General features: G+C 42.8%; 1 protein-coding gene across 1 annotated transcript in view; it reads right to left on the minus strand.

Moving 5' to 3' along the window:
- The window catches only part of dcc (DCC netrin 1 receptor), a gene marked incomplete at both ends in the record, with an annotated part of 58,745 nt that overhangs the window by 23,617 nt on the left and 24,805 nt on the right, over positions 1–10,323 (minus strand). Inside the window, 4 exon segments of the mRNA XM_014030000.1 lie at positions 2,604–2,699; positions 6,047–6,241; positions 7,097–7,207; positions 9,845–9,986. Coding sequence (XP_013885454.1) covers positions 2,604–2,699; positions 6,047–6,241; positions 7,097–7,207; positions 9,845–9,986 — 544 coding nt within the window.

Raw genomic sequence — 10,323 nt, forward strand, 5'->3', positions numbered from 1 at the left:
CTGAAACACCTGAAATATATGAAACATCTGAAACACCTGAAATATATGAAACATCTGAAACACCAGAAACATATGAAACAACTGATACACCTGAAACACCTGAAATATATGAAACATCTGAAACACCAGAAACATATGAAACAACTGAAACACCTGAAACACCAGAAACAACTGATACACCTGAAACACCTGAAATATATGAAACATCTGAAACACCAGAAACATATGAAACAACTGAAACACCTGAAACACCAGAAACAACTGATACACCTGAAACACCTGAAATATATGAAACATCTGAAACACATGAAATAACTGATACACCTGAAACACCTGAAATATATGAAACATCTGAAACACCTGAAACATCTGAAACAACTGAAACACCAGAAACATATGAAATAACTGATACACCTGAAACACCTGAAATATATGAAACATCTGAAACACCAGAAACATATGAAACAACTGAAACGCCTGAAACACCTGAAACACTTGAAACACCTGAAACACCAGAAACATATGAAAAAACTGATACACCTGAAACACCTGAAATACATGAAACATATGAAACAACTGAAACACCTGAAACATCTGAAACACCTCAAACATATGAAACAATTGATACACCTGAAACATCTGAAGCATCTGAAACACCTGAAACATATGAAACACCTGAAACCTTTGAAATATTTGAAACACCTGAAACATCTGAAACACATGAAACATATGAAACACCTGAAACATCTGAAACACCTGAAACATATGAAACACCTGAAACACATGAAACACCTGAAACACCAGAAACATATGAAACAAATGATACACCTGAAACACCTGAAATATACGAAACATCTGAAACACCTGAAAAACCAGAAACATATGAAACAACTGATACACCTGAAACACCTGAAACATCAGAAACATATGAAATAACTGATACACCTGAAACACCTAAAATACATGAAACATCTGAAACACCTGAAACATCTGAAACACCCGAAACATATGAAACAACTGATACACCTGAAACACCTGAAATATATGAAACACATGAAACATCTGAAACACCTGAAACACCTGAAACATATGAAACACCAGAAACATATGAAACAACTGATACACCTGAAACACCTGAAATACATGAAATATATGAAACAGCTGAAACACCTGAAACACCAGAAACTTTGAAACAACTGATACACCTGAAACACCTGAAATACATGAAACATCTGAAACATCTGAAACAACTGATACACCTGAATCACCTGAAATATATGAAACAGCTGAAACACCTGAAACACCAGAAACATATGAAACAACTGATACACCTGAAACACCTGAAATATATGAAACACCTGAAACATATGAAACAACTGAAACACCTGAAAAATCTGAAACACCTGAAACATATGAAACAATTGATACACCTGAAACATCCGAACCATCTGAAACACCTGAAACAACTGATACACCTCAAACATCTGAAACACCTGAAACATATGAAACACCTGAAACATCTGAAATATATGAAACACCTGAAACATCTGAAACACCTGAAACATTTAAAACACCTGAAACATCTGAAACACCTGACACACTTGAAACATATGAAACACCTGAAACACCTGAAACACATGAAATACCTGAAACATCTGAAACATATGAAACACCTGAAAAATCTGCAACACCTGAAACATATGAAACACTCGAAACATCTGAAACACCTGAAACACCTGAAACACATGAAACACCTGAAACATCTGAAACATATGAAACACCTGAAAAATCTGAAACACCTGAAACATATGAAACACCCGAAACACTTGAAACATATGAAACACCTGGAACATATGAAACATCTGAAACATCTGAAACACCTGGAACATATGAATCATGTGAAACACCTGAAACATCTGAAACATATGAAACACGTGAAACACCTGAAACACTTGAAACATATGAAACACCTAAAACAACTGAAACATATGAAACACCTGAAACACTTGAAACATATGAAACACCTGAAACACTTGAAACATATGAAACACCTAAAACAACTGAAACATATGAAACACCTAAAACAACTGAAACATATGAAACACCTAAAACAACTGAAACATATGAAACATTTTTTTACAAAACCTAAATTCAAATAAAAACTCAAAGTGGGGTTACTTGGTGTGGCCAATCAGGTGCCTCCCCTCTGGCTCCGCCCCTGTTCTGCAGCTGCAGGGCCTGGAACACGTGTTCCTGAACAATGTTTTAGTTTCTGTATTTGAGATGTTTCTTTCCTTTGTGTAAATAAATTATGAGTTTATTTGCAAACATGTTTTTGTTCAGATTTTGCTCCATCTTGGTGAAGTTAGAGCTGTAAGTGAAGAAAGTTTGTGGTGTTTTTATTTGGTCTGTATTTCCAAACCTTTATAATGAATATTTCAGCTCACAGACGGATGAATAATAAATCCTACTGCTTCTTATAAACTGAACTGAAACTGATAAAATGTTCCCACTCYAACATAAATTAATGGTTTTACTGTAAACATTTCTGAATAAACTGCACAGATTATCTTCAGATTATGGTCAGCGGCGGGTGGTCCTACCTGTGAGGGAGCGGGTGACGGCGCTCTCGTACAGAGGGACCCCCTCTCCGGCGTTGTTGAAGGCCTTCAGGGAGATGACGTAATGTGAGCTGGGCTCTGAAGGGGGGGCAGGAAGAGGAATCATTTCAGCACAGATTAAAGCCACGCTGTGATGTCACCAGGCAGAGACAGGAAGTCCGGCGTGTAACTCCTCCCCCTCGGTTCTGACCCGCCGTCTGTGCTCCTTCAGAAGCAGCGAGGCGCCTCACTGCATGAATTAATGATGGCGGGTTGTAAACGTGCGCGTGTGCGCGGCGGCACAACAGCTGGATTTTATTTTTCATTACGGCTCCATTACGAGACCTGAGAGGGAAATTTTCACAACGCATTAAAGATTCGTCCAATTTGTTTTTGTCTCCTTTGGAATGCAAATTGCTTGTTGCTCTCGCCGGGGAGGTTTGACAATTAGATTTCCACTTCCAACAGCTTCCTTATTAAATTCCTTTAAAATATTGATGCTAATTAAATGCAGGTTTCATGCTAATGGATTAATGGAAGCAGAGCAGCGCTGTGTCAATATTGGCACTTTGAGTGGGAGGATTTATGGAGGGTGATGATGTACCCTCATGCTGGACAGGTGTGCACAGGTGAGTGTGTGTTCTGGCAGCAGATGTTTTATCTGAGCAGCTGGAAAACAGCTTCAGCTCAGCAGCTGCCCAGATGTTGGAGGATTAAAACCTTCCTCCTCTCAGCCTTAAAACTCAGAGGCAAACCTGAACTGTCAGTAAAATATCAGCTTTTATTGTAAATAAGAGTTCAGGTAAAAAAATTAAACACAGATGAGTTAAAGATCCTAGAATTTTACTTATATTACACATAATTCAGTTTAGACTCCGCCCATTTTCATGAAACATGGTCCTGCTTCTCACTCAGACTCCTCCCACCGGTGTCGTGTTTCAATCAGTGGGAGGAGTCTGAGTGCTGGTACTTTTCCGTGAATTCTTGGATCAGTTCCAGGGGCATTGTCATGGTTAMGACACGTGCCACCTGTCCATCGGGGGGCGGGGGGGGAGGGGTTCCCTTTTAATTATTAGTCGGGGACAAGAAACGGAAATTTTACAATTTAGTGACGCAGATTAAATAAAATATTAATTAAAGTTTTGAGTTTTATGGAAGCATTGTAACGACCTGGTCACCTGTACAGGTGTGACCGGACACTCAGGACCAAAGCCAGTGTTAATAATGTGTTACAGTTTACATTTAAAATGAGACGTTTGTCAGTTCCTTGTTTAAAAAGTTCATAGGAGTTGAAAGAAAATCTTTAGATCTTTAAGAGCATTTAAACAAGTTTAATAAAAGCTGGTGCTGGGACATCTCGACAGAAAAACTGATACAGGGAGTTGATGAACGTTGGAGTTGCACTTTGTAAAGTTTCTTTAGATATTTTCTCCCCACACCTCAGCAGCAACAACTGTACTATTTAATTCATTTGTTTAAAATATCTTTAAAGGGCCTGTGACGTCAAATTGTTGTCATAAATATGAATCATTTTTTGGACAGACAACATTGATAATGTGATGTAAGAGGAATGTCACGCCGCTGAGATGAACAGTTGCTGAGATATTTACATGTGATGTGACAGGAAGTGATGTCAAAGGGGAATGTCACAGACAACAGACTGTAGAGAAGAATCTGATGTTTCTTTAGATGTTTTTGAGTCATTTATCAGAGAAAAAAGTCAGAGTTCAAATAATGTTTTAATAAACAAAGAGCAGAGAGTTCCTTTTCATGAAGAGTTCCCCTTTGATGTCACTTCCTGTTTCACTTTGAGCCATGTTCAAAAGAAAACATGACAGCTATGAGACAAAATGGGTAAAATTGTGTGTTTTATGTCAAGTTTCTTAAATATAGAGATGTTTTCGTTGACTTTTTGTATTTGAAATCAGGAGGTTCATCTGGTGAGGATGACTCCTATACGCCTCCTTAGGGAGGTGTTCTGGACATGTCCAACAGGGACACACCGGAGAGACTCTGTCTCTCAGATGGATGGATGGATGGATGGATGGATGGATGAATGGATGGATGGATGGGTGGATGGATGATGTATGGATGATGGATGGATGGATGGATGGATGAATGGATGGATGGATGTTGGTTGGATGTTGGTTGGATGGATGGATCCATGGATGGATGGACGGACGGACGGATGGTTGGATGTTGGTTGGATGATAGGGTGGTTAGGGTTAAACCCAGTTCTGAACAGACTATTAATGGATGATGGTTGGATGGATGGATGGATGGATGATGGTTGGATGGATGCTGGATGAATGGTTGATGTTGGATGGTTGGATTTTGATTGGATGGAGGGTTTGATGTTGGATGATGGATGTCGGTTGGATGGAGGGTTAGGGTTAAAACCTGGTCTGAACAGACTAAGGACGGATGTTGGATAGATGGATGGATGATGGATGGATGGATGGATGGTTTGATGTTGGATGGATGTTGGTTGGATGATGGTTGGATGGACGTATGATGGTTGGATGGATGATGGATGGATGAATGGATGTTTGATGTTGGATGACTGGATGTTGGTCGGATGTTGGTTGGATGATGGTTGGATGGATGTTGGATGGATGAATGATGGTTGGATGGATGATGGATGTTGGTTGGATGTCGGTTGGATGTAGGGTTAGGGTCAAACTTAGGTCTGAGCAGACTATGGATGGATGGTTGGTTGAGTTGGATGGATGGTTGGATGATGGTTGGATGTGGGTTGGATGGAGGGTCACTGTTAAACCCTGGTCTGAACAGACTATGGATGGATGGTTGGTTGAGTTGGATGGATGGATGATGGTTGGATGGATGGTTGGATGTTGGATGGTTGGTTGAGTTGGATGGATGGATGTTGGTTGGATGGATGGTTAGATGTCAGTTGGATGGAGGGTTAAGGGTTAAACCCTGGTCTGAACAGACTATGGATGGAGGTTGGATGGATGTTGGATGATGGGTGGATGGATATTGGATGGCTGGATGTTGGTTGGATGGAGGGTTACTGGTTAAACCCTGGTCTGAACAGACAATGGATGGATGGATGGTTTGATGTTGGATGGCTGGATGTTGGTTGGATGGAGGGTTAAGGGTTAAACCCTGGTCTGAACAGACTATGGATGGATGGTTGGTTGAGTTGGATGATGGTTGGATGTGGGTTGGATGGAGGGTCACGGTTAAACCCTGATCTGAACAGACTATGGATGGATGGTTGGTTGAGTTGGATGGATGGATGTTGGTTGGATGGATGGTTGGATGTTGGTTGGATGGAGGGTTAAGGGTTAAACCCTGGTCTGAACAGACTATGGATGGATGGATGGTTTGATGTTGGATGGATGTTGGATGGTTGGATGTTGGATGGATGATGGTTGGATGTCGGTTGAATGGAGGGTCACAGGTAAACCCTGGTCTCTCACCCAGGTTCTCGATGGAGTAGTATCTCTGCTTGCTGTCCACTCGGACCGTCTCGGCGTACGGACTTCCCACTCCGTAGCCGATGATGTAACCTCGAACCAGGATGCTGGGGCTGAGGGGCGGAGTCCAGGACATGATGATGCTGTTGGGGAGGGGTCTGACATGTAGGGAGCTGGGCTGGTCCGGGACCTGGCTCTCTGTAGAACCCAACAACAGAAAACCCAGCAGTCAGAGGTCCGAGAGGTTCAGCCTGAAGCTGACCGTCGCAGGAAGTGACTCTTCCAGCAGCCGACGCAGAGACATGCTAACCTGGTTAGCGTCAGAAACATGCTAACCGAGTTAGCGTCAGAAACATGCTAACCTGGTTAGCGTCAGAAACATGCTAACCCAGTTAGCGTCAGAAACATGCTAACCTGGTTAGCGTCAGAAACATGCTAACCCAGTTAGCGGCGTAATGAGCCCTCACAGGACCTGACACTTTGTGTTGTTCCTCAGCATCAGATCAGATTATCTCAGCTCCCACAGGGAGACGCTTCATCTCACTTCATTCAGTGATAATCCATCCAAACCAGATTAGCTGCTCCACCCGACCCGAGCAGGAAACACGGTTAGCATAGACGTGTTTGTTCCTCCTGCCCACATGAACATGCTGCTTCTGAGCTTCAGCTCCAGGCCAGGTTTGATCCTTTATTCTGAGAAGAATTATAAAAGCAGTGGTTTGTTTGGCCTCAGTTTATTTAAAGGGAAGCAGCTTCTGTGGATTATTTAGAGGTGAAATCCCAAAAATACAAAGAAAACAGAAGTTAAAAACTAAAGAGAGGATGTGATGTTTCCAAGAAGCCAACAACTTGTGGTCATTTRTCATGTTTCACGTGATTACTGCTGTATTTTGTACAGATTTATACACTTTTCCTCCTCGTCCTCCCTGCAGCTCGTCCCCTCGTCCCTGGAGACCACCCTGCTCGCTCTTTGCTCTTTAAATATTAATGTTTGTTTGGATTGGACAGGAAGGGACGTCCTGGACAGATTACAGCCGTTAAACCAACACGTACCGTCCAGGTCGTTCTCCGGGGTCTCAGCGGTGAACCAGTCGCTGGCGGGGCCCGTCCCGTTGGCCGTCATGGCCGCCACCTGGAAACTGTACTGACTGCCCTTCTCCAAGCCTGAGGACAGGAGGACAGAGGACAGAGGACAGGAGGACAGGAGGACAGAGGACAGGAGGACAGGAGGACAAGAGGACAGAGGACGGGAGGACAGAGGACGGGAGGACAGAGGACGGGAGGACAGGAGGACAGGAGGACAAGAGGACAGGAGGACAGAGGACAGAGGACAGGAGGACAGAAGGACAGGAGGACAGGAGGACAGGAAGACAGGAGGACAGGAGGACAGAGGACAGGAAGACAGGAGGACAGAGGACAGGAAGTCAGGAGGACAGAGGACAGGAGGACAGAGGACGGGAGGACAGAGGACGGGAGGACAGGAGGACAGGAGGACAAGAGGACAGGAGGACAGAGGACAGAGGACAGGAGGACAGAGGACAGAAGGACAGGAGGACAGGAAGACAGGAGGACAGGAGGACAGAGGACAGGAAGACAGGAGGACAGAGGACAGGAAGTCAGGAGGACAGAGGACAGGAGGACAGAGGACGGGAGGACAGAGGACGGGAGGACAGGAGGACAAGAGGACAGGAGGACAGAGGACAGAAGGACAGGAGGACAGAGGACAGGAAGACAGGAGGACAGAGGACAGGAAGACAGGAGGACAGAGGACAGGAGGACAGAGGACAGGAGGACAGAGGACATGATGACAGAGGACAGGAGGACAGAGGACAGGAGGAGAGAGGACAGGAGGACGGAGGACAGGAGGACAGAGGACAGGAGGACGGAGGACAGGAGGACAGAGGACAGGAGGACGGAGGACAGAGGACAGAGGACAAGTCATTACAGCTGACATTCATGGTTGAACTTTTCAGGCCTTTACTGCAGCCGCTCTGAATAATCCTCTGGTTCTGGATCAGCTGAAATTTAGCTGCTTTATGTGCAGCACTGCTGACTTTTAGACTCTGAGTTAATTTTATCTACTTATTGTAAAAACATAATTCATAAAATAAGTAAAAATAAATAGAAATCAGCTTCAAATCCTGGCTCCGTTTTTGTCTTTGTAAGCTACTTTTAGTTACCATTAAGCTACTTTTGGCTACCATTCAGGTACTTTTAGCTACCAATCAGCTACCTTTACCATATAGCTAGCCATTTGCTATTTCAACCTTTAGCTAGCCTTTTGCTGTTTTTATCTAGCTGTTAGCTAACCTAGTGTTCATTTGAGCAAATGATTTGCCAAGTTCAGTTTTTAGCTAGCCTTTAGTCACGTTTAGCACTTGTTAACTTTTGCCTACCCCTTTTCAGTTACTTTTTGTTTATAGCGTATTTTTTACCTTTAGCTTTCGGGTACTGTTTTGCTACCTTCGGCTTTTGCTAAGTTTAGTTTTTAGCTAGCCTTTAGTCACGTTTAGCCTTTGCTAACTTTTCTCTACCCCTTTTCGGTTACTTTTTGTTTGTAGCTTATTTTCTACTTTTAGCTTTCGGGTACTATGTTGCTACCTTTGGCTTTTATCTAAACTTCATWTTTTTATCTATCGTTTTTCCTACTCTCAGCTTTCAGACAGCCTTTTGCTTTTTCAGCTTACAGCTAGCATTTTTTGCTTCTTTCAGCTAATGTTTGACTGATTCAAGCCAATGTTTTGTTAAGTTTAGTTTTAAGCTAGCCTTTTTTAGCCACGTTAAGCTTCTTGCTAGTTTTTTAATTTGAACTTTTGGTACTTTCAGTTCATAACTAGTCCTTTCTACTTTTAGCTTTTGGGTACCCTTTTGCTACTTTTGACTTTTAGGTAGCATTTAGTTTTTTGTCGCTTCAAGCTGTGTGTTTTACCATTTTGATATAGCATTTTGCTACTTTTGGAGTCTAGCTACAATTTTGGTACTTTAGCTTTCATCTGATTTTAATACTTTTATCTATCCTTTAGCTACTTTTAACTTTCAGGCAGCTTTTTGCTTTTTTAGCACATACCTCATTTTTTCTGCTTTTTGCTAATTTGTGCTAGTGTTATGCTAAATTAAATTTAATTTACTTTCTAGATTCATCTTTTAGCTACTGTTGCTACTCTGCATTTAGGTGGCCTTTAGACTTTTTGGAATTTGGCAAATGTTTTGCTACTTTTAGCTGTTTTACAGCTATTAGCTAGCGCTCTGCTAGTTTAAGCTCAGYTTCAGCAGGTCGTTCAGGCTGAACTTTTGTAGGAAGTGTAATTTTGTCTGATCCGTGTGTTTAGAAGCTGCTGCTGTGACTCTTGTTCCTGTCAGATCCTGATAAATGAGGATAAAAACATCAAATAATCAGTTTGTGAACTCTCTCCAGCCACAGAAACGTAACGAGCTGCAGCTCAGCTGAAGGACGCGCTCAGCTCTTTCAGCTGCAGACGGTTCTCAGACGTGGACCTGGCAGCGTGGAGCGGCGGCGCCCACAGACAGACAGGTGAAGATAAGCATCGATGAAAAATATAATAATGAAAAGAGAGAGATCAGTTTCATTCAAGCCGAACAAAGCTCAGATTGAAATAATGGCTGTTTGAAGGAAGACAGATGTTTTATGCTAATGTGGGCTTTTGTTCCACAAAAGAATGAAAAAGAAAAAACAGAAAAAAAGGAGACGATGTGTCATCCACACACACACACGCACGCACGCACGCACGCACGCACGCACGCACGCACGCACGCACGCACGCACGCACACACCAGTCGTACCTGTGAACAGGTACCAGAAGTTGTTGGGTTCGATGGCCTCCTGGTCTCCACGCCGACCCGTCTTCCTGTACCTGATCTTGTAGGCGGTGATGATCCCGTTCTGAGCGCTGCGCGGCGGCGGCTGCCATGACACCTTGATGCTCTGAAGAAAAAKAAAGATAAAAAAATAAAAATTAAGATAATAAAAACTAAATGTTAACATGTGAGACTGCAGGAAACATCTAGTTTATGGGGATAAAGTTACATCCATCCATCATCCATCCAACCATCATCCATCCATCCATCATCCATCCAACCATCATCCATCCATCATCCATCCATCCAACCATCATCCATCCATCATCCATCCATCCTCCCATCCATCATCCACCCATCCATCCACCCATCCATCCATACATTCATCCATCCATCCATCTATCCATCTATTCATCCATCAATCCATCCATCATCCATCAATCATCCATCCATCATCCATCCAT

This window comes from Austrofundulus limnaeus, unplaced genomic scaffold (assembly GCF_001266775.1).
Source record: "Austrofundulus limnaeus strain Quisiro unplaced genomic scaffold, Austrofundulus_limnaeus-1.0 Scaffold986, whole genome shotgun sequence".
NCBI lineage: Eukaryota > Metazoa > Chordata > Actinopteri > Cyprinodontiformes > Rivulidae > Austrofundulus > Austrofundulus limnaeus.